This window comes from Procambarus clarkii, chromosome 93 (assembly GCF_040958095.1).
Source record: "Procambarus clarkii isolate CNS0578487 chromosome 93, FALCON_Pclarkii_2.0, whole genome shotgun sequence".
Classification (NCBI taxonomy): domain Eukaryota; kingdom Metazoa; phylum Arthropoda; class Malacostraca; order Decapoda; family Cambaridae; genus Procambarus; species Procambarus clarkii.
This window is the reverse complement of record NC_091242.1, coordinates 988,724-1,013,264: the sequence shown is the minus strand read 5'-3', so window position 1 is coordinate 1,013,264 and position 24,541 is coordinate 988,724. Positions and strand designations below refer to the sequence as shown.

At 39.8% G+C, this 24,541-nt stretch overlaps 3 protein-coding genes across 5 annotated transcripts in view; 1 reads left to right on the top strand and 2 right to left on the bottom strand.

The window, feature by feature from the left end:
• Positions 1 to 4,410, bottom strand: part of LOC123746860 (phosphatidylinositol-3-phosphate phosphatase) — a 39,206-nt gene extending 34,796 nt beyond the window's left edge. For all 3 annotated transcript variants that reach the window (XM_045728691.2, XM_045728693.2, XM_045728694.2), the window contains exon 1: positions 4,208 to 4,410. In XM_045728691.2, the coding sequence (XP_045584647.2) occupies positions 4,208 to 4,395 (188 nt within the window). In that variant the 5' untranslated portion in view covers positions 4,396 to 4,410. The remainder of the gene's footprint in view (positions 1 to 4,207) is intronic.
• Positions 1 to 21,446, top strand: LOC138359865 (ATP-dependent (S)-NAD(P)H-hydrate dehydratase-like). The gene is given in 3 exon segments (XM_069319604.1): positions 1 to 138; positions 19,387 to 19,751; positions 19,754 to 21,446. Coding segments are annotated over 2 exon segments (921 nt in total). The 5' UTR covers positions 1 to 138; positions 19,387 to 19,408; the 3' UTR covers positions 20,332 to 21,446.
• Positions 21,391 to 24,541, bottom strand: part of LOC138359863 (ATP-binding cassette sub-family B member 10, mitochondrial-like) — a 14,384-nt gene continuing 11,233 nt past the window's right edge. The window contains exon 12 of the mRNA XM_069319596.1: positions 21,391 to 24,276. Coding sequence (XP_069175697.1) covers positions 24,153 to 24,276 — 124 coding nt within the window. The 3' untranslated portion in view covers positions 21,391 to 24,152. The remainder of the gene's footprint in view (positions 24,277 to 24,541) is intronic.

Genomic DNA, 24,541 nt, shown 5'->3' with positions numbered 1-24,541 from the left:
GGCGTACTTTATGAAAATATATTGAAGAGCATACAAATGTTTCTGATTTTGGGTGGAACGAATCAGCTGAGCTGGAGACAGTAAATTTCACTTTAGGTTCTTCAATAATTTCAGCACAATTCTCTTCCCACGTTCACGGTAAGGTTGTAATATCATCTGTACTCTTGCATAAATATATTTTCTACGTAAATCTAGACGACTTAAGTGTTGACAAGGTGACTAATCAGTTTAAAGTCACTAAGGATATGATGTTCATTACGTATACAGTCAGTCTAGTAGCATCTCACATTAACCAAGAAGTTATACTTAAGTAAACGCTTAACAAATGTCAAGTAACCAAGCTGTCCGCACTGATAGGTTGCTGGGTTACCCCTCTCAACCCTCACACAAATACTGCCAGAGATGGGGTCACCAAACTGCTGTATAACGCGGGAGAAGGTTGGGTAGATTGGAGTTTCCTAGACTCAAAAAGTGCTACTGTAGACAAATTACACAAAATCTTGTGGGCACATTGATATAAGCAATTGGGTCACAGCTGAAAGGTCCTGGGAATAATTCTTGTGGTAGGATAGGAACGTTTAGATAACATTTCCTTTCAACTGATGCCTCTGTTTACCTAGCAGTAAATAGGTATTTGGGAATTTGACAACTGTTGCAGATTACACCATGGGGAAGGTGCCTAGGTGATGGTGCTACATAGTCTACCTGGCTTGGTGCTTATTTTGATAATTACTGTACTTACTTGGTCTAGGGAGATCTTGATAAACTGTAACAAGCTTCCTGTCCCCAACTATGGGAACCATAAGTTGAACCATAATGATCAGGAAACAGGTTCACAGTCAAAGGTGTCAAATGGAGAGATGTAATAACTAGGGTTCCTGAAGGCTCAGTCTTCTGCTGTTCCAAATCTATGGTAATAAACTATGTGAGGTGAGTTTATATGTTAATGTCTGCAAATGATGCAAAACTTTTAAGGATAACAAACACTGAGGGAGGTTTACAGATTGCTGCACAAAAACTGATAAATGTAAGTATAGTACAGTAATGGGCAAATAAATGATGAGTTCAACCACCAATGTTGTGGGACATCAGTAAACAATGACCTGTACAGCATTATTACTAAACTTTGGTCATGTCTGTCTCATCATCACTCTGTTGTCTTAAGATGCTATCTAGATTTACCAAACTTTGTTACTCATATTTACTCCTGCTCTCACTAATTTATCCTCATACTACCTCATCTTCACTCCCAAGACAGCGCATATTGATACTCATACAGTACTGTTGACTTATCATTCTCTTTACAGTACTTGGAAGTAATTATAGCCTGATTTTGTTTTAATTCCTAATTTACTGTGACTGCAGGTGGTCTTCATTTCATGATTAGCATACTGCTGTTGATATGACATAGTGAATTATTTCTACATGTCTTCCTTTCACCTACTTCAAACAACTCATTTCTTCAGAATGGCATTGGATGAGCATTTCATGATGAATCCTCAAACTTTTCGGTAGCTGTATTTCATAATTTACTGTTATGTCACCCAGATAGTATCTCATTAGTTCCTATATTCTTGTTAACAAATAATTCCAACTCAGTCAGCCTCTTCTATCTCTTCACTCTACCATCTCTGGGCTCAACCTGTTCACAGATACAGGATAAATTATCTAATGTAAACCCTCAGCTTGATCTTGCAGGATGTCTGGGTTGCTCTTGGACGCAGGTTCGAATCCTCGTCACGGCCCTTGTGGATTTGTTTATGTCTGTCAAATTTGTCTTATCCAGCAAACCACTGTCATCTTCCAAGAGACTCACTTGTGGTTTATCATGAACTAGCATCTTTGATTACACTCAATTACCACCTAAATCATTGCCAAGTACTGTAATATTTCAGCATCAAGAATAGGTAGCTTCACAGAGAAATCCCATTAAGGTGATATACCAATGAACAAATCCACAAGATCCTTGATGATTGTTCGAATCTATATGCTGGGTGTTCCCAGACGCGCTATAGTCGACTGCACCATGACATGGAGTCGTGGTGCAGTCGACTAGAGTGCACCGGGGAATACCCAGTGAATAGGTTTGAACCTGCGGGCCGCTCCAAGCAACAGCCTGGTAGACCAAACTCTCACAAGTCGAGCCTGGCCTTGGACCGGGCTTGGGGAGTAGAAGAACTCCCAGAACCCCATCAACCAGGTATCCTCATCAAGGCTCTTGTAGATTTGAAAATAGGTAGACTAGAAAATAAATTTATTGTTACTGCTGACAGGTAGATCTTATTTTGACATTGCAGAGAGACACTATCAATCAGAAGACAGGCCATAAAACTTCATAAAATTACTCTTTTTCATGTCTTGATAAGTCCTGATAAAAGTACACTGGCTTTATGCCATGTATGTCACTCAAGATATGGTCTTAAACTTCTGGCATAGTCACTGAAATTGACATTCCTTTTGTAAAAAATAATGCACATCTTCTGTTCTTAATGGTGACACTTAGTAGTTCTTGCCTCTTGCTCTTCAAAACTGTCTCATACACAGTCTTCTGTGACGTAATATTATGCAAAATATTCAGTTTTACCACACATTTGGCATTTAAGATTACAGTTTAATATATCATATCCATTTCTTGGTGTTAGTGTAATTGTTTTATTTGTATTTCCTGGTAGTACACTACTAGGCTTAGAAAAATTAATAGTTCTCATAGGTTTTTCTTGCGACCAAGGTAGGTAATTATCTTCAATTTATACCCACGTTTTGACAGCTCTTGGTGTTTAATTTCCTTGCTGCTTGTGTGATGGCTTTTCTCCTTGGCTCTTATCTTTAAATCATTCCCAAGATTCCTTTGTCCCTCTGTTCATGTGAGCCACGCTTTCCGGGTGCATCACTGGTTCCTCTCTGATATACTATGATGTGATAATACCTGTGATATTCTATCCAATGAGATTTAAACATGTGATGTCACACCCCCAAGAAACATCTTTCTAAACCATTCCACAGAAACTCACTCTCCCAAACACAGTTTCAAATTGTTGGGGAGAGAAAACCTGTTAGGATTATTGAGGCTCCCAAGGTCCACAACTGACCTTTTCCAGGATGTAACCCACAGCATTTACACAACTCCTAGAGGCATCAGGTGAAAAGAAACTTGCCCAAACGTCTCCACCCTGCACATCCTCTTCCAAGAAATAAAACTCCCTCTCCCACAAGCACATCCTCCAACAAAACCTCCCTCAGACTAAAAACACCCAGAAATGCATCCTGTCACACACACACACTCTCCCCTCATGCATACCTATCATCAAATGCACACTCGCACAAAACTATCATAAAACAAGCACACCCTCCCAGTAATACTTTCTTTCCCAAACATGCCCTTAAACATTCCGCTACCACACACACATAATTCCCAAAAAAAAACTCAGACATGCCATTACAAATACAAGCTCCTGCAAAGAAAACTTCCTACAAAAACACTGATCTTAGACCTAGGCAGCAGTGTATATCAAAGCTTGTTATTTACTCGGCGGTAAATACTTTGGTTTATAGCCTGAAACACCTGCAACAAATGTACAAACATTATCCTTCAATTATACAATAATATTTGGCTTAAGTGAGACCCCCCACTTAACTACACCGCCCAATTCAGGGCACATTATTAAAAAGTCAACATCGATTCCCTTAACAAAATCAGACATGAGATGAGCATACTGATTCCTGGCATTCGTGGAAGGGTTAGGGGAATCCGACCTGCATTCACTGCAGAGACATGGGTGAGGGAAAACATGATCAGGGTCTTCAGGTGGAGGAAAATATAAGCAAGATCTTGAAACATATATATATATATATATATATATATGTGTGTGTGTGTGTGTGTAAATCACGAAAATAAACACGTGATTAAAAATGTGACAGTGTCAGACCACGGAGGAAAATTGAAACAGGAATTTCCTTAAGTACTTTCGTATATTAATAGATCTTCAGAAGGAGTGATTTTACAGGTCAAGTATTGGACATAAATAGGCAGGAGAGAATGGTGGAGTGAGGTGAGGTACAATAACAAATGAATGGGAATTAGTTTCAATTTTCATCCGTGGTCTGACACTGTCATATATATATATATATATATATATATATATATATATATATATATATATATATATATATATATATATATATATATATTTTACCTATTGTATTTTACCTTGCGACCCAGTAAAAGACGTCTTGCGACCAGTACACAGAAGAACCCTGCATGATGATGCTTAGACAGGGGAAGGCTGGAAAGGCGGGTCCAGAAGCTCGATGCTGCTGGCACAAATAGGTGAATACACTCTCACTCAAACACACCCTCCCACAAACGCACACTGCCTTAAATGAAGCCATCATCATCACGCCCAACCCCCCAAACACACGATGTACACACGTGTCAAGCAAGAGCTTCAGGACATGTTACGCAAAAGAATTAAGAGCCTCTAGGACAGGGGTGTCAGTTTTAGCCAGTTCACTTGAGGCCGTTGCTAGGTCTCCACAGGCGCAATACTGTTCGTAGAGGTTGTAGTAAATGTTGAGAAAAACAAGAGTGATATGTAAAACGAGTAAGACTGACGATAATGTAGGTGGAAATGAGAAGGGTCTCCAGCAGTGTAAACAGAGCTAAGGCGCGTGTGTGTTGGGGAAAATATATAAATTGTTTCACACAAAATCGATAGGAAAGAGGGGGGCATGACTGTCTCTAAAAGATAAAATTTCCAGCTTCATTACAAAGTTCATTAAAATGACTACAATAAACACTAAACCAATTGTGGGGGTCCTATAATACAAGAGTTTACGTTATCGACTCTCAGTCGAGGGGCCCGGGTTCAGTTCCCGGCAGGACAGAAACGGTTGGGCACCTGTCTTTTCACCTGGTGCCTTTGTTCATCTAGTAGTAAATAGGTATCTGGGATTTAGGCAACTGAAGTATGTTGTATTTTAGGGAAAGGTCAGTACTGTAGTTGATTTAGACAAACCTCGATAAGCGTAAATACAGACTTCCTGTTTGACACCAAAAATTAAATTATTATTATTAAAACAAACGACTGCTTTCTGGGAGCTACCTGTTAACAGAACTGAAAGAAAACTTATTGGGGAGGAAATGACAAAGGGTCGAGGTAGGTATATTAAGTATTGTCACTGAATATTCTAGTTTTGGTAGAAATACCATGGTAAACCAGATAGAAAATACTAAGGCTTAGGACTCCTTATAAGTTGTCCAAGGTTCTTTACTAAATAAATATATCACTAATCTCATTTTAAAACTAATGGTTTAAACGTACTCATGCCAGGCACAGTAAGGTATAACAAATACAAAATATATAATAAATGAAGTAGGAAAAATAATACAAATAGCATGGGCAAATTTAGATAAAATCTGCTATCTGTCCCGAATTATGAGGGCTAGACTACACCAATTTATGGCAGCAATTAAGGGAAATTGATTGGCTAAGCTTTGATAAGTGAGGTGACTTGAGGTGGGTAAGTGAGCTGAACCACTTGGACTGGTCGGCAGAGCACGCCTCCCTTTCTTTTTGCAGAATCAGCGTTCCATCCCTGATGGTTCAAGTGGTTGGGTTGCGGTCCTTCACTCCATCTTCATATCCCAGCCCCCTAGTACTTCCTCCTCGTGATTGTACCTTACCTGAGTGGCCACAATAGACATTGGGGAAAACATATCACTACAGTACATGGAGGGTGGCTATTGAACTTCGCTACCACTAAATAGGCTTCAGCTTTTATTCAGTGACGTGACAAATTATGTTCAGTGTTGACAATTATAAATTGTTTGTGTTTGGGACGATTAAGTGGTACTAGTTAACAGCTCAGTAATGTAGATCTTGGTAAATCAGACTGTAAAGGGGATCTTTGAGTAAAGATTAACATGCACCTAAATGAGGCTGACAATTTTTGGTTTTAATGTAGAAAGGGCAGTAAGATTCACATACGCACGTACAGACAAAGTGTGTGTGTTTTATATCATTTGTAGAGAAAGATATGATAGCGAAGAAAAACAAGGTTGTAGAGCACAGCGAAGACTGGAGGAAGGTTGAGAGCTGCTACAGGAGACCCACGCGGCCGGTGGCCATGATGAGGCTGCACCAACTCTCCCACACAACCTGTCACCATTAATACCAAGTTGGCTAACATAGTCGGCTACATTACCGTCTCCACCTCCCTCTTTTTTTTCTTAGACTAGGGTTCATTAGGCTATTGATGTTCCTAGTGAAACTGCAAGTGTTGAAGTGGATGGGAAGTGTTTTGAATGGGAGGTGGGTAGTGTGTTGTAAATGAGTGGTAAGTGGGTGGTATGTGTTGTGAGTGGGTGGTGAGCGTTGTGAGTGGGTGGTATGTGTTGTGAGTGGGTGGTAAAGTTTGTGAGTGAATGGTGGGTGTTGAGTGTTTGTGGTGTGTTGCCTCAGCGTGATGGAGCTTAAGTCACCACATCTCTCTATGTAGACACTTGATACTGGTGATGATGATGTACCCTCTTTCTTGTTACTGCCGCGCCTTGTTGCATGCACTCCGTCCTCTCCACCTCCCCTCCTGCTCCATACAATCCCATCCCTCCATCCCTGACCCCAAAACTTTGGCACATTCATTCATACTTCCTCCAAGCTCCCACGGCACCTACTCTGATTGTGAAACCGTAAAAGATTTTAGACCTCCTGGCCTATTGTACCACCAACTGTGTAACTATTTCATTGAATCTGGTGTACTGGACGACATCCTAACAATTTATAAACAAATTGCTTGTCCATTTTAAAGAATGAAGAACAATTTTATTTATATTGTAAGGTGCATCACTTATGAACCCCTGCCTTGTGTGGCAGTACACAATAATAAGTTAATTTTACACATTCATACATTAAAACATTGATTGTAACCATGGTATATATGTGCTTCCGCCTACAGTTTCGACCTATTGTCTTGTGTATGACCCTCTGTCCTGTGTGACAGTGAATACCAGCATTATCCTCACTTTAATAAGACTTAATTGAAATCCTCAGATTAGGCAAAACTGTAATTAAATTTTGTCAATAAAGATGTTAATAATAATAATACCGCAGGGTTATGCCCCCTTCGAGGGTACACGGAGTGGGTCAGGTGGGCGTCACTCAGCTAAACACTGTTGGGTCTGGTCAGTAGCTGGTTGAGTGACCTCGCGGATAACCTAGTTTTTGGCCGTGGGAGCATCGATAATCCTAAGAAGGTTCCCGTCTCCGACAATGGGCAAGCAGCCTCCAACCTTCTCATGTTCATCTGCCCCTCTCTGGGTTCACGTCCAGTTAAAAATATAGTTCAGGTAGAAACATACAGATCACTATTCTGCTTCTGTTGTTGTTAATTGTTAAGAAGGTAGGTGCAGTATTCTGGAGTAGCTATGACTCAGCCCAGCTGGCATCTCAGATAACACTAGTGTTAAAAGAGCAATGGTTTATTTCGAACGGTACTTAGGAGCACACAAAGCGTTCACCAGTGTTTTGACAATACTCCCATAAACCCACCGTGTATATATATATATATATATAATATATATATATGCGAACAAGCCTGAATGGTCCCCAGGACTATATGCAACTGAAAACTCACCCCAGAAGTGACTCGAACCCATACTGCCAGGAGCACTCTGCTGGCGTACAGGATCCCTTAACCGCTCGACCAACACTCCAACTCTTCCCACATAAAGCAATTGTACAGTTGTTGTTTTAGATTCAGCTACTTGAACAAAATTTCCATGTAGCACGGGCTATGGTGAGCCCGTCATGAAATAATAATTGTACGGGGATCTACTTAATTATATATGTCCAGCCAGGGGTGGCGTGCTCGGTGACATCTTCCTACAAGTTTCGAGTTTCTGAGGCATGTCACCAACCAACATGCTGCGAGCCAGAAGCAAACTAGTGTATAAAACTTAAATCCACATTAACATCCAAGGTCATGTTTAGTTTGTTGATGAAGGTTGAGAGAGAACTAACTCAAGGGTCAAGACGCGGCGGCTGAAAGGAGCCGAGGCGTCACAACAAGTGAGACGCGGTCAAGACGGGACTAGTATAAACCGGGTCCACGGGACCAGATATCAAGGGGAGTAACCGGTATAAGAGCTGCGATCCGGCGTCCGAGGTCAACACTATGACCCCCCAAGAACTAGATCTGGCTGCCAGGGACATATGCACTTGTTCAAACATGAGCATACTCTGCTGTTAGTTTATCTGAGAACTATGCTCTTATTGCTGCTGTAAACTGGTGGTGGATTTGTTAAACCATTAACGTGGTGTATTTGTTAAACCGGGAAAGTGGTGTATTTGTTAAACTGTTAAGGTGATGTGTTTGTTAAACTATGACCACGCTGTATGCGTTGTGTAATATTTACATTAAGTGGGTAGCAGTGGGGCGGCGTGTAAGAGTGTACACAGAGTTGAGTGTGGTTAACTAGGCCAAGAATAATGTGTCCAGACTCTTCACCACTCACCACACCCTCCCCCCCAGTCTACCACACCGTAACACAAACACCGCCCGGCAACTTGCATACAACCTTGCAACTGACAGTGCTCTTCATGACAATAATAATAATAATATTTGGAATAATATCTAATAAAGTTTTAAGTCAACATTTTTGTTAAATAATACTACCTTTGCCACTATTAATAATACTAATTAATGTTGATAATAATTACACTAATAATAAAGATAGCAATGATAATACCGATAATAAGGATATCGGCAATATTAATAATCTCGGTAAGTCATAATACAGGTACTGTAATGATAAATCTGAACACAATAATGTAGATAAAGCAATTCTGTATACTGTATACAGATACTGTGCTGTCATGATAGACGGGGGGGGGGGAACACGGGTTTGTGGGATCCAGATGTGGAATGACGGTAGTGGATGGGCAATGTGTGGATTGACGAGAGTACATGAGGAATGGTGTAGATTCCGGCTGGCTGATTAGGAGATAGTTATGAATTATGGTTGATAGGAGGTGGATAGAGGTGAAGGCGCGTGGGGAGGAGGGAGGGGGGGGGGAAGAGGCGGGATAGATAAACAGACAGAGAAGGCTGACACGTCATCCCACCAGACGGGGAGCTGGGAACAGGAACCGGCACTGCAAGAAATTGTCAGGCATGCGCGCGCGCGCGCGCGCGCGCACACACACACACACACACACACACACACACACACACACACACACACACACACACACACACACACACACACACACACACACACACTAAAATGGAAGCAGCTACATTAATAAAAAAGTATATAGTTGTGGAGATAACACCATCTCTAAGGTCAAAAGCACGCACTATCACACCGCCAGCAGCAAATTTGCTCCCTGTTAAACTAACAAACATACGGACACAGCAACACAAAAAACATCAGTAAACACAAAATCTTATAATAAAGAGAATGTTATAGTAAACTAAAAACATAAAGAGCTAACTCGCTTCCCAGTAGATACTGAAAGGTAAAACCTTCACCAAAAATGACGTGTAATTCATTGTGAATTATATATGACATCTTCAGTAAAGTCTATTTTATTCTGAGGGTCAAGCTCAACTGAATCGGTAAGAGGTGTCGGCAAATTGGCGATTCAACCAATTGAATCGACAGGATGTGACTGTTCGACTGAATCGACAGGATGTGACTGTTCAAGCAACTGAATTGATACGTGGAGAGAAAAAGTATACAGTGAATACCAATAGAAAGAGAGGAGATGGATAAACATTAAATGATAAAAATTATTATTAACATTAATTAGTATTATTAATAGTGGGAAAGGTAGTATTATTTTCAAAATGGAATATTTTTCAAATATTATTTCAAATAATATTATTATTGTTATTAATAATGGAGGCGATATGTCACCACTCACAGGGATGCGAGGAGATACTCTTATAGCCCAAGAGACGTAGGGAAACAGAATGAACTAAATGGGAAGATAGAATTGGAAAACAACGCCGTACACAATTTCAAATATGTAGGTATGACGGGAAATATACAGATTGGGAGTATTAGACGATGATAGGCGGAAGACCAAGAGCTAAAGCTTTATTTTCCCATAGAAAGTGATTTCACACACGTCAGCCCATCGTTCAAAAAAGATATTATGTATAGTAATATGGTTATACGTAGCTGTGTGTACGGCTGGACCCCAAAAGTTCACGTTTAGTATTAAATTACTCCAAAAGACATTCAATTAAAATCGGAAATGGGAACTAAAGAACGTAACTTGTCCAAGCAATCCTAGGCCTAATGTATGTGCTATACTAGGCCTACGAATGTTTACATTTAATGTTTATTTTTTTCTAAGATTGTAAAATTAATAGTAGAAGTCGTGCAAACTTTTTGGGTCCAACAGTACATATTGGTACCTTCGACCAAACAGTTACTACGAGGATGGGTTGATCCATCCTCCTCCTCATATTAGGTGGAGTTGCGTGCGCGCGCGCACTCGCGGGTGCCTGATACCCACCCAAAGGGCGCCCATATGTCGGTACAGTCACCCACCGATGCTTAACGTGACCGACCGAGAGGCGAACATACTCATCCCCTCCATATACACTGTGTACACTATCTCAAATCCACACAGAACATCCTTGGTATTAACCGACAGGTGTTAAAAATAACACCTGTCGGTTGAGGATTGAAAGGCGAGACTCAAGAAGTAAAGCCTGCTGAGCTCTGCAAGCATGGCTTGGTGAGTACACCTACATGTGTGCACTCACAAAATACACTCGACAGTAACAAAAGTGGATGAAGAGTGTGACCTGATCAACCGGGCTGTGACTCGTAGTTGCGGGCCGCGAGGACATTGATTCCCAGAAGTGAGACAAGGTAGATGGAAGGCAGATAGGAGAGGAAGAGAAAGTACAAGTCAAGAAGGAGAGAGGAGAGCAGAAACAGGTGTAGAGAGCTGGGTGTATCGGCGCCATCGTCCTGCTCTGCTATAAATACTCCCACTGGCCAGACCTCTCCCTTCTTGCCCTTGCCACAACCAATTCCTCCCAGTAGTCATTCCTTACCTCCACAGATATGGCCAGTACCTACACCTTACTCCACAGATACTCTTCTTATATTATTCTTCCTTCCTGTCACCCCCACTCCCTCCCCCTCCCTACAGTAATACAGGCACGTTTTAATTGATGAAGATTAAGCCACCCAAGAGGTGGCACGGGCATGAATAGCCCGTAAAGGCACGTTGTGATCTTAACTGTAATATGTCCACCCACGCCTTCACAGCTCTCTCTTAGCGAGGTGAGGGGGGGGGGGGAGAGGGTGAAGGAGGGAGAACTATTACATAGATCTATAGATATGACGGGATTGGGAGAATAGAGGGAGGGGAAAATCAGTCCAATATGGTTTCAGAAAAAAATCATTTTGCATGTTCACGTTGTGTGTCGTGAGCCACCGGTTGAGTCCAAGGTGACTTGGGTTGTTACACTGGACTCTGCGGGTGTTAAAAGGCTTCGCACACACCGCCAAGTCTTGGACTCTCAACCTTTGATCTACACTCTAGTGATTACCTTCCATTTCCAACACTTGATAGAGTTTGAATTGGAACAGAATATAAAAGTAAGTTGGTTAACAAAAGATGTGTTTCGACCCTTGTTTCGGAATGACTCGGGAATAGGGGATCCCGGGTTCGAATCCCGGGCGGGGCAAAAATGGTTGGGCAAGTTTCCTTTGCATCTGTTCAGCTAGCAGTAAATAGGTACACGGGAGTTAGTCAGCAGTTGTGGGGGTTGCATCTTGGGGAGGGCCAGTAGTTCGACCTTGGGGGGGGGGGGAGGAACCTCGACACCAGCATAATGTACTGTATATACATACACAAACTGCCTGTCCCCGACAAAACAAGACGAATTATCATCATGTGTGTGTATACCCACAAATTAGTCAAGGAATAGGGTAAGGATAAATATAAGATAATAGAGTTTGGGAGAGTTTTTGGAGCGCAGGCATGCGAGTCTAGTCTGCCAGGACCTTCCTACCAAGAGGCAACATGTGAACTATGCAACACACCGGTGTGTTCCCCTGCTACCTTGTTCCAACCTATCCTCCGGTTACCCTGCCCACTGCCACCTGTCACTAACGGCTGTGTTAGACAGCTACATCAATGAGTTACCAATCTATCCACTATGAGGTTCTAGCTCGAGTTAGTGACTGAAATGACAGGTTGTGAAAGGTCTGTGCACTCGCGCTTGTCCCAACTCCGGTGTGTGCCAAGCCAAGCTGGGGGAAGGGAGAGGGGAGGGGTAGGGGAAGAGGTTCTGAAAAAGTAAGGTTGTGGGACTCGTTTGTGAGTAGTGCGCGTGTATGTGTGTGAGAGAGAGGTAGAGAGGAGTGGTGACAAGTCTTCCTGGCGATACGCTCTCCTGAAAGACATACTCGAACTCCCTCTTTCATATTGTCGTGGTTTAGCGTCGAGTCGCCAGGTACCGTGTTCCTTCTGTGTGTTGGTGTGATAGTGCTAATACTGGTATCTACTGTCATGTCTATATTATCTATGGTATATGACCGGCAACTGCCCATGATGCCTTGCTTAGTTGGATTACGAGTGTGGATCAGGCTACCTCGTAGCACTGGAGTTAGCGCTGAAAACACTGAAGAGTCCCATATAATGTTTTAGCCTATTAAACCAGTATCAGGCTAACCAGTAACGTTGACCAATATCAACGCTGCCTGAGGAGGCCTACTACTACTATTCTCGCAGGTCACCTGAGCTCTGCATGTTAGTGTGGACACGATAGGGCACAGTTTCTACGGTTGGTGAAAATAGTACCAACCACGTTGAGTACTGAGCAAAATTATAACTTGGATGTATTGAAAGATCTTGTATAGTACGAGAGTGGCTATACCGGCAGCTCTGGAATAAAGTGTGGTTATAGAGTGAGATATAATATGGGATAAATGTAGTAGTTATACAGAAGTGTAAATGTGGTTATACTAGCTGCTTCTTAAGTGAAACCTGCACCTATCTGGTGAATAAGTGTGTATGTATGCTTGTAGTGTACATGCGATGAAACATGTATACATGTATTACAAATGAGGCCGTTCGTAACAACACGGGCACAGCTTAAGCCCCGGATGAGATACATGAGTGCCTAAATTAAGGAGTGCTGCAGGATGGAAGCAGTCAGGTGATAATTTATAGTGTTAACGTGAGTGCAAAGCGGGTATATGGCTTAACAGGTATGGCTCAACTTTGTTTTGTGCGTCCAACAGCCTGGTTGACCCGTCCAGCAACCAGGAGGCCTGGTCGAGGACCGGGCCCCGGGGACGTTGAGCTCCGAAATCATGGCAAGGTAGCCACAAAGTAACCTGACGTGTCCGTGTTATTAATCTAAGGAGCGGCTCAAAATAATGTACAATTCGTACCAGTCCAGGAATTTCTACTATAGCTAAAGAGGTTCTTATATTTAAAAAAAAATTATCATTCAGAATAGTTTTAAATGTCATAATTGCATTGCAGCTAAAGGACACATAAGTCAGGGGCACGTAAACAGTAGATAAAATATATGGATACAGTTTTATAATTATAAAAAATTTAACGCAAAATGGCGCCCGGTTACAATGCTCGAGATAATAGTTACGTGGTTGTTCACTTGAAGAAAGACTGTCACTTGATGAAGCCTATTAATACATACGTAGTAATTAGTTTACAGCTGCTATCGTTAGCGAATAAAAGGCAGTCGAGTTGTGGTGGGTATCCAGCCATACTTCTGAGTGTTGCCTGGACCTCGCCCACACCGTTACCAGAGTCCGCTTGTGCTTGTCACATACTACCAACCTTACAAGAGTTGCAACTCTTGAGTTACAAGAGACGATAATTAAAGACCGTCTCCAGTCTTTATCCACGAGACTGGATACAGTAACTGGAGAGTTCTAGTCAACTCGTACTAGAAAAAGTCTAATGATTGGACATTATATAATGTTAGATAGTATGACAAGTTCTATTTCAGAGGTGACATGTAGTGGTCACGTTGTAGTGAATAGTTACCTTCAGCCACTGGTAACAATAGCCAATCTGATGCCTGGCAATTACTGTACATTAACTAATTATATAAGAGTAATTACCAAAGTGTAGTTACAGGATGAGAGCTAGGCTCGTGGTGTCTGGTCTTGGCCTCCACCACCACCTCCAACACTCTACCACTCTGTTTGCAAAAGTGAACTTTCTAACTGGTAGACGTTTTGTACTGTCATTATACATTGGTGTCGGTCCTAAATAGATCTTAATTTTTAAAAGCAGTACTTGTACCATGTAGAGTATATTGGTAACACGACTAGGGGCAATATATGATTTATACTTATACCTCAAAGGAAGATGCTTTACGCGCATGTATTTTGGTACCACAGAGGAGGATACATTTATACTAGTACCATAGAGGAGGATGTATACCAGTGTAGTACTACAGACGAGGATCCATGTACTATATCATGTATACTGGTACCACAGAGGGGTGCATGCACCATGTATACCCGCACCACAGAGTATACATGTATCCTGCATTCTAATGCCACAGAGAGTGGGTGAGGGGTAGGGAGGATTGGTGTCTTATATATATATACACACACTCGAGTACCGCCCTAGACCAATGTAGTATACATGTCCTGTGCCAGGTGAGTACGCCGGCCTCAACATAGCCCGAGCTGTGTGCAACATTTTGTTCCGAGGAGCTGACTCTAAAACACCACCACCCTAGACAACCACACAGACTCTTCACTCTTACTAAAGACGTTGTTTACCTCCCATGTTCTCAACGTGGACCTCTTACACCAATTTTAAGTAATTTTGTCGGGGACTGGCAGCCTGTGTGTATTCAATGTTGTGCTTGCGGGGGTTGAGCTTCGGCTCCCGAATCTCAATTGTCAATCAACTGGTGTAGGTATTTGTACAGATTACTGTGTGTATTTACTATTTGCATTTATATTTGTGTCTGCAGAATTGAGCTATTAGCTTTTGGATCCCCGCTTTTCTAATCAATCTATTTTTCATCTATTATATCTACTAAATATATTTCTCGTACACATCCCAGTCCAGCCACTTTCACTGGACGGTAGAGCGACGGTCTCGTTTCATGCAGGTCGGCGTTCAATCCCCGACCGTCCAAGTGGTTGGGCAGCATTCCTTCCTCCCCCCCGTCCCCATCCCAAATCCTTACCCCGACCCCCTTCCAAGTGCTATAAAGTCGTAATGGCTTGGCGCTTTCCCCATAATAAGTAAGTAAGTCGTACACATCCCCCGGAATCAACCCGTAGCAGCTTTCTAACTCCCAGGTATCAATTTTTCTGATAGGTGAACAGGGACATCAGGGTGAAAGAAACTCTGCCCATGTTTCCGCCTGCGCCGGGAGTCGAACCCGGGCCATTAGGACTACGACCCCCGAGCGCTGTCCACTCGGCCGCGAGGCCCCAGTGTGTGTGTACACACGTCGTTGTTTTAGAGTCAGCTACTGGGAACAAAAAGTTTTAAGTAGCACGGGCTATGGTGAGCCCCTAGTGGACTTGGCACAGAAGCGGGGCTGTAACTCGATGGTGTACACACACATTTTCTTTAATTTATAACTCTGAACATTTTAGTTATAAAGTTTTTAGGAGCATTTTAATTATTTAAAAATTAATCCAAAGTCGTATATAAAATGTGAACAATTTAAATACAAATATTTAGTTTCGTTATGATACCGGGTGTGATTCACGGTTAGTTTAATTTGATGATTACTGTATCATGTATGGTTTTTTTGCCATCATCTTCCAGTACTAATTGGCCAGTAATATTTCAAGTATTGTATTATTAATATTTTAAAATTCGCAGTGGCGATACCTTGCAGAGATAGTAGAGGCTATCTCTGAATAACTTGATGAGTCACTCTCCCTCTCTTCCTAATTCCCCTCTCACCCATCTCCATTTTCTTCCCCTTCTCTCACACCTCCACCCCTTCCCTCTTCCCCAACATTCCCATTCCTCTCTCCCTCACAAAATTTAATATTATGAAAACATATTCCCAATTTCAAACTTCATGAAAATCAGTCATTATAGATGGCAATATTTCGTAAAGGTTGGGCTTGGGGGCCAACCTTTACGAAATATTGTAACACTTAATCTACACTTTTCTCCCCTAACATCCTCTTCTCTTTCCCTCTACCCCCCCCCCCCCCCCACCCCTGTCTCAGAAAATGTAATTCTGAATACACGTTCATCATTTTGACTGAAATAATCTAGGGACATGGTCAGCCACCGTTCACCACTTACATGGTTTTGGCCAAACTTAATAAGACCAATAGGATCGACCCCGACCACCTTTGTCCGTCTCGTACCCCAGACCATTCCCCTTGCAAAGTTGGGTGAGGCTAGCCTCAAGCATCTGGCCTCCAACCTTGGACAGACAGACAGACAGACATTCTCTTTTATAGATATTAATGTTGTTTTAAGATTTTTATTTCCTAGTAAGATTATGAGTGAAATACTACATTAAAAAGGTGTGATTTTATAATGCTTGAGAACTGGAAATGTGATGTGAGGTTTTGAATCTGATTGATGTTTTGTTGCTCTAGGCATATTCTAAATGTCAATTTTACACTTTTAATGGGCCTGACCTATTTCACTAATGTACAGGCTAGCCTCCTTGGAGGCAGAAGGAATACAAAGTAAATACAAAAGTGAATGCAAAACGACAAACAGCAACATATAACAATAATAATAATAATAATCATAATTAGTACAGTATTATCAATAAATCGTTATCCACACCTCCGTGGGTATAAACATTTTTATTTATATGAATTACATGTGAAACATGATACAGTAGAGTATTCATAGGTTACCTTGATATGGTTTCGGGGCTTAGCATCCCCGCGACCCGGTCCTCGACCAGGCCACCCACTAAGTACACATGGTAATTTATATAAAGCCTCTAATACAATGCGGAGCTGAGGCAGTTGGTGTGACCATGTAGACTGGCTGTTTTTTTCATGGTTCTATAGATGGTACGACATACCTTGATACAAGATGGCTGTTGATAATTGGACTTGCATTTGATGTGAAGTGCTTCTGTCCTATCTAATCTAGTGTTGCTGTATTTGTAGATTATTTCAGTCTTGCTGCTCAGGTTATCTCTGGTCTGGTTTTCTGTAGAAATTATCTGATAGAACCTTATTGTTTGTGTGGTGTCAGGTACCCTGAAAGATATACTGTATTGTTACCCTGGGAAATATAAAGAATATTAATATAACAATTCTATAAGAATGACTACATCTGAAATATATATACATATTATATACTATTATACTGTATAGTAGCTGATTATTCCTCGGTATAGTACTGTAGTACCTAACTTAAGTAAAATTCTAATGATAAAAATAATGTAATTATTTAAATTTGTCAATATCATGATATAAATCAGTACGTATACTATAAATAATACTGTTCTGTACACACACACACACACACACACACACACACACATATATATTGCATTTGTTTTATGTATTAAATTATTCAGGTGCAGTCATCTCAGATTACTTCAGAGCCTGTATTGTTACATTCATGTGGCTGGTGTGTGGGAATCAGCTCATATTTACTTACATGTCACAAAGCTTGATTGACCAGTGTTGTGTCACCTGCATGAGCTCAGGCATTAAAACACACACACACATTGAATGCAATTACCCATCTGCATAATATGTAGGATATTATCCATCTTGGAACAATGTGATCTAGATTATTACCCACCTTTGAGCAGAATCATGTACAGGGAGTTTATTTCCTATCATTGATATCATTATGCTGTTACCCATCTTCACGCAATATCATGTGGGCTATTACCCAGTTTTGAGTAATGTCATGTAGGCTATTACCCATTTTTTCACAGTATAATCTAAGCAATAGCCCATCTTTAAACAATATAATATATATTGATATACTGTACATATATATTCATCTTTGTGCAACATCATGCAAGCTATTACAAATCTTTGAATAATACCATGTCGCCTTTTATGCACCATTGTACATGTCATGCAGGCTGTTTCTTGTTGCTTTAGTTTAGATCAACAAAAAGAGTTGATTTGTTTTGTTCCTTGCAGCCTGTGCTGCTCGGAACAAAAAGTGCCAAGCAGCACAGGCTATGGTGAACCCGTCGTACTCACCTGGCACAGGAGATGTGCCGATCGTGCAGGCTATTATCCATTTTGTACAATATCATGTATAATTTTACTTACCATATTATGTTGGATATTACCCATTTGTGTGCAATATGTAAGTTATTACCCACTATTTTTACAATACATTTTAGGCTATTAACTTAATTCATGCCAAGTGTTGAATTGTTTCAAGTGAGGTTACATACAATATATATGAATAAATTTAGTTAATATTACAGTAGTAATAGGAGTAGCCACATATGGGTCAATATGTATTCTGCAGTTTCCTCTGTATTTGTACAGCTAAAATTTAGAGCTGCCTCGAGCAACAGCCTTTCAGATAAAACTATCACAAGAAAAGCCTGACCCAATGCCAGGCTTGGAGAGTAGAAGTACTATTGAAACCAACTAATGTTCAGGTAAACTACTGGTAAACAGATCGATTTTAGACTGAAGAAGAGTTAATATGAATTATTCTTAGTTATTGCTCAAGTATTGTGATCCAGCAAAGGTGGCTCAAAAATTCCGTTTTCATACCGTGGATATACTGTACTGGTGTTTTTCATACTGTGGCTATCTCCACCATCGTAGTGATAACTACTTCGCTCTGGTACATTTAATATCATGGTAGGTAGATAAACGAAAGATTGCCTTGGCCAAGGTGCCAGAGTTACCTCTCGGAGTTGGTGGAGTGGTGGAGAAAACAGTCACAAAAGCCAGGCTGCTGGCCAAGTGTCAAGTATTTAGGATATTGGTACCTCCCAACTGCCTCCATTACTAAAGTACAGACTGCACCAAGGCCAAGGCTGTCTCTACCATCACCACCTGTTGTTGGGGTCAAGGCTGTCTCCACCATCACCACCTGTTGTTGGGGTCAAGGCTGTCTCTGCCATCACCACCTGTTGTTGACATCAGTATCTTAAATTATTAATAATTTTTTAACAGGCTTTCTGGAAAGCCTTCATTTATTTCAGTCTCTCTGTTATACTTTTGTTAATAGTAAAAAAAATATACACAAATAAGCAACAGGACTCATTTTTCCATAAACAAATTTTCATTATTATTGTTACCAAGTCATTAATATTACTTCTTGGAAATTACTAGTTATTAATAACGTATAATTCTTAAAGCTGTACCATTTAATAAACTTAACTTTTCAGTCCATGCTAATTTTATTTTCTCATTCCTTTCAGGTGTTTGGAGGTGGTCCGCAGGATGTCGCTTAATGGGCCACAGCTTACGAGCTTGGTGTCAGAAGTTGTGCCTCCGCTGACATATGCAGCTCACAAAGGCCAGGCTGGCCGAATTGGCATAATGGGTGGATCCTTAGAATATACAGGTGCACCTTACTTTTGTGCTATGACTGCTCTACGTATTGGTGCAGATTTAACTCACATCTTTTGTCATCGTGATGCAGCTGTACCCTTGAAGTCATATTCTCCAGAGCTGATTGTTCATCCCTTATTAGATGCTAATGACCCAATGACTGAAATTGATGAGTGGCTACCTCGTCTTCATGCCTTAGTGTTGGGTCCTGGTCTTGGAAGACGACCGCAGACATTGCTACTTTGGGCCATGTGATTGAAGCAGCCAAGGATCGCCAGTTGTTGCTTGTTATTGATGCTGATGCTCTTTTCTACCTGAATGAAAATTATGACACTTTACAGGGATACAGCAATGCAATTTTAACCCCAAATAAGGTGGAGTTTGCACGTCTGTACCGAGCAGTCATGAAAGGGGATATGAAGGCAGAACATGTTACTTCTGATCATGTTCAACAAGTGGCAAAAAAGTTAGGTGTTACAGTTGCATGCAAGGGTAATGTTGATATCATTGCATCAGGTGACACTGTCATTACGTGTGAGGTTCCTGGCTCTCCAAGACGTTGTGGTGGTCAAGGTGATGTGCTCAGTGGTGCTGCTGCAATCTTCCTTTATTGGGCATTTGGCACAGCAGCTGCCACAATAGAAAAACCACTTTACCCACCAACAGTATTGGCAGCATGGGGTGCATGTGCTCTAACCCGTCGAGCTTCTGGTCTGGCCTTTACCCAGCGTGGACGGGGTACACTCACTACAGATATGCTTCAGTTTGTTAGTCAGGCCTTCACATCTCTCTTTGTTAACAAATCAAAATGAAGTTAATACCCATCTTTAATCCATTCTTATTAACCCAGTCTCAGTTTATATGGCCCAGTGATTCCAGTTTCCATTATAGCCATCATAATGTTGTAGAGATCAAATTGCAGGGTCCTTTCTACTCAGCTTTAACTATATGTCGAGTTTTGTTCATGGTGCTCAATATTTTCTTCACCCTAAATTAAATACTACAATGTTTGAATAAAGCCACTATAGTTTTATGTTACAATGAATCCCTATTCTTGTTTGTGGTACACATTTTGTTAATTTTTTTTTTTTTTTGCACATTTAAATTTTATGTTTATCTCACTCTCTGGTTAGTGAACTTTCTGCAAGAGGCTCATGTCAGCCCAAATTTTTTGGGGAAAATGTGGGTAGTCAGTAGTTGTAAAACTTTATTATAGGATTGTTCTAGAAACTTTGTAGTCTATATTTGTTTTGTCTTAGATAAGAAAATGTCTTTCTTTGTAATGTATAACTTGTGTTCAAGTGAAGAAACCGATATAGAGCTTAGGAGGAAATTATGAACATTTTAGGTTATTGTTTGTGGTTCATTTTGTTACATTTTACATTAACTTTTCCATTCCCTTACATGATACCTCACATAAGCACTTGGTGTAATGTATTGTTGAAGGTTAATTGTATTATCTAAATGTTGCAGGCTTTATTAAAGCAAGTAAATGAAATTTTCAAATTTGTAAGCAAGGATTAATATATGGTATAATTGTATTAGTTTAAAATCTATTCAGAAGCCCTAATTATTATTTTATAATATGTATCTTGGCATTTATTATGCTTTGAAAACTGTAGCACAAGACAAATGGTGTATTAATAATGTCTTAAATATACCGTATATTGGATCGTAATGTAAAAATAGCGCCTTAAGCTTTACAAATTGTCACCACGAGTATCCATAATAATGAACAATATATTTTTTGTTTTTATAAGAATATTTTTATTTATGCATAGTAAACATTATTAATGTTTGCATGTAGCTACTAAAATACTTAAAATTAACACATGTTTGGCGAGTTCTTCTCATGATAAAAAAAGAGGCTATAAAGGGAGAGAATATAATTGTGATAAATTAAAAATAAAAAACAAATTTTATCAACCTCTGGAGAGTTATTTAGGCCACCACATTAGCTTATTGATCAACCAGCAAATATACTTTAGTCTTGAACACAGTCCAGTACTAAGATAAACTCTGTGAACTTAAAACAAAATGCTGGATACAACTCCGTGTACATACAGTATATATCATATAGAAAGTAAACGAGTAAAAACACTCATACAGTACAGACTTCACCCCTTTAACTCGGTAACCGAGCACACTTGATACAAAGTTGCAAAGCTTCATTAAACATAGCAACTGAAGAATTCCAACTACTCTACTGTTAAAACATTCTTCACATGTGGAGAAAAATATATATTTCTGTAAATCTAATCTTGACTACATATTTTTATCACCTGTAATTCAACTTTTAATACATTACATAAAGTACAAATATCAAGTTATGCAAATGCAGCTACTCATTCTATGTGTGCTAATACTCAATTTAAAGGTACAGTACATTAAAGTGAACATATTCCTACACTCTGCTGAAGCACTATTTTAGTATTTACTACACTACATAATGCTAACAAAAAAGTATATTTTTTAAATCTTAGTTAACTCATCATTGAAGGTTTACCACAAGTTCTGTACTAATTCATGGAGCTGGTGAAAAATATCCAGCTTCATATTCAAAACCGAGTTTGTGTATGTTTTCTTTTTAATACCGGGTAGTTAAAACTGAATAGCTAATACAGCATAGTATATAACTGCTATACTGTACTTCTGGTAGGAGCTTCAACACCGTAACAAATTTCATTAGGGGTTCAATTGAATAAAATGAACAAAGGTGCAAAGACATGCAACTAAATGGCTTCTGGAACTGAACAATGAGCTATGAGAAGAGGTTAGAGGCATTAAATATGCCAAAGCTAATAGATAAAAGAAGTGGCTATGATCACTACATACAAAATAGTAATGGGAATCAACAAAATTGATAAATAAGGACTCTTGAGACCTGGAACTTCAAGAACAAGAGGTCATAGATTTAAATTAGCTAAACAAAGTTGCCGAGAAAATATTAGAAATTTCACTTTTGCAAACAGTGGTAGATGGTTGGAACAAATCAAGTGGGAAGGTGGTAGAGGCCAAAACCATTAGTAGTTTCAAAGCATTATATGACAGTGCTGGGAAGATAGGACAAAACGAGCAAAACATTCATCATATAACTGCACTTAGGTAATTACACCCTCCCACCCCCCCCCCGTTTAAACTTATAACCTAGTGATCACCAGTTCATTACCATCCACACGGCTAATGATTCCCTGTAAGAATTTTAATCTTAAGATCGACAAAGGAGTCTGCCAAAGAGTAATGAGCTATCTAAGCTCCTAACCAATTTTACACAATTCCTGGGAGCATTTGTGGCTGGAACAGTTGTGATTTTCTTTACATAAACACTTGGAAACATCAATGAACACACACAATGTCACGAAACAAATGTTATAAAGAGCTCTTACTCTTTGGTGATGTACGTCGAGTAAAAGTCAACATACATCACCAACAACTGCCATGTCACACACACACACACGTGGCACTTCAGGCCACTGGCTAGGGAAGTTATGCCTCTCGTCACAAAAATCTTTGAGCAGCGGTTTGGACAATAAAAGCCGGGTCACACTGTGGGCTTATGCCTGCACTGTGTACCGAATTAAAATATCTACAGCCAATCTTATTTCTGGCATATTTAAGAGATCAACACTTAAATTTATAAAATATTATTTCGTTATCTCTTAAAGGTGTGTTTCATTGTCATTTTAAACTTCAGTCTGTACAGTACTTTAATTTCTGTTCACATTTGTTATGAATGTCTTATGACAGGACACTGAAAATCATCCTGTTATAGAGAGCAAAAATAATGCAATTTGAATTCTTCCTAAGCAATAGATATTGACATATATGGTATGAATAAAGTATTTTTGTCATATTTCAAGTTATTTATTGACTACAGTATTTCAATACAAAATTAGTTTTATCTACCTATTGTTGTCCTGTTTACAAGATTCTGGCATCATGCCATATGCAAGATGTCTAAAGTAATATACTATAAAAACTTAAATAATTATATACATTTTAAACTATCTTATTTCCATTACCAATTACAAAGTAGATACACTATATATTAGCATCTTGAATGATTAAACCATTTGACTATTCCGAGCCACAGATGACGATAAATAGTCTTCCAGGCTTAATGCTTTCTTTTGATAATTAAAAAAATATATATATACTGTAAGTGCAATGCAAGTCTTCTTTATTTCACCGAGATACTAACTTGTCAATTAAATGTAACTCCCAATAACCTAGGTAAAACTTGCCTTTTATACCCCAAACTGGAAATGTACTACCAAATTCAAGATATACTATGCCTATTCTATAGGCATAGTATATACACTAGCTCAATCTAGAAATCCAACATTCTGCTTTTAACTCATTTTGTATGCATGTACTTTTACCTAAATCAAACAAAAAATATAACTTAGAAGAAACTACAATATACAAGAAAGTCTGCTACAAATACTACATTGAAAAATCAAACTCTACATAAACACACATAATAAATAACATTTAACCAGGTACTATTTCTTAATTCCCATTATAACATTAAAGACAAAATTAACAAGAGAAACCAGGCTTAACTATTATTTTCATAAGGCATAAGATCTAGCCCCCAAGTTAGATCCGTGTGATATTGTGATGAAAGCTTTCAGCTAACGAGGGTTTGCCTGTCGACTAGCTTCCGGAAAATACCATTTTTCTGCATCAACTCCGTATAGGAGCCCACTTCACTAATGGCCCCTTCATGTAACACTGCTATTTGGTCTGCATTCCTGTGAAAAAAGACTATGTTATTCATACTTTAAAGAAAGGAGTACATACTACAATAAATATTTATCTTAAAAGTGCAGTGCATATATTATCTTTGAGGAATTATTTCCTGTGACAGTTCCCATTTCTAAGGTGGTGTTTCTGTGGCCAGTTTCAAGAGCTCTTTTGCTCTGTAGCCCAGCCTGAGGCTAAATTTTCCTGGTGGCAAACATTCTTGCTGACAATGAAGTGCAGGCCCACATACCCATCAGAAGACAGCTGATATAT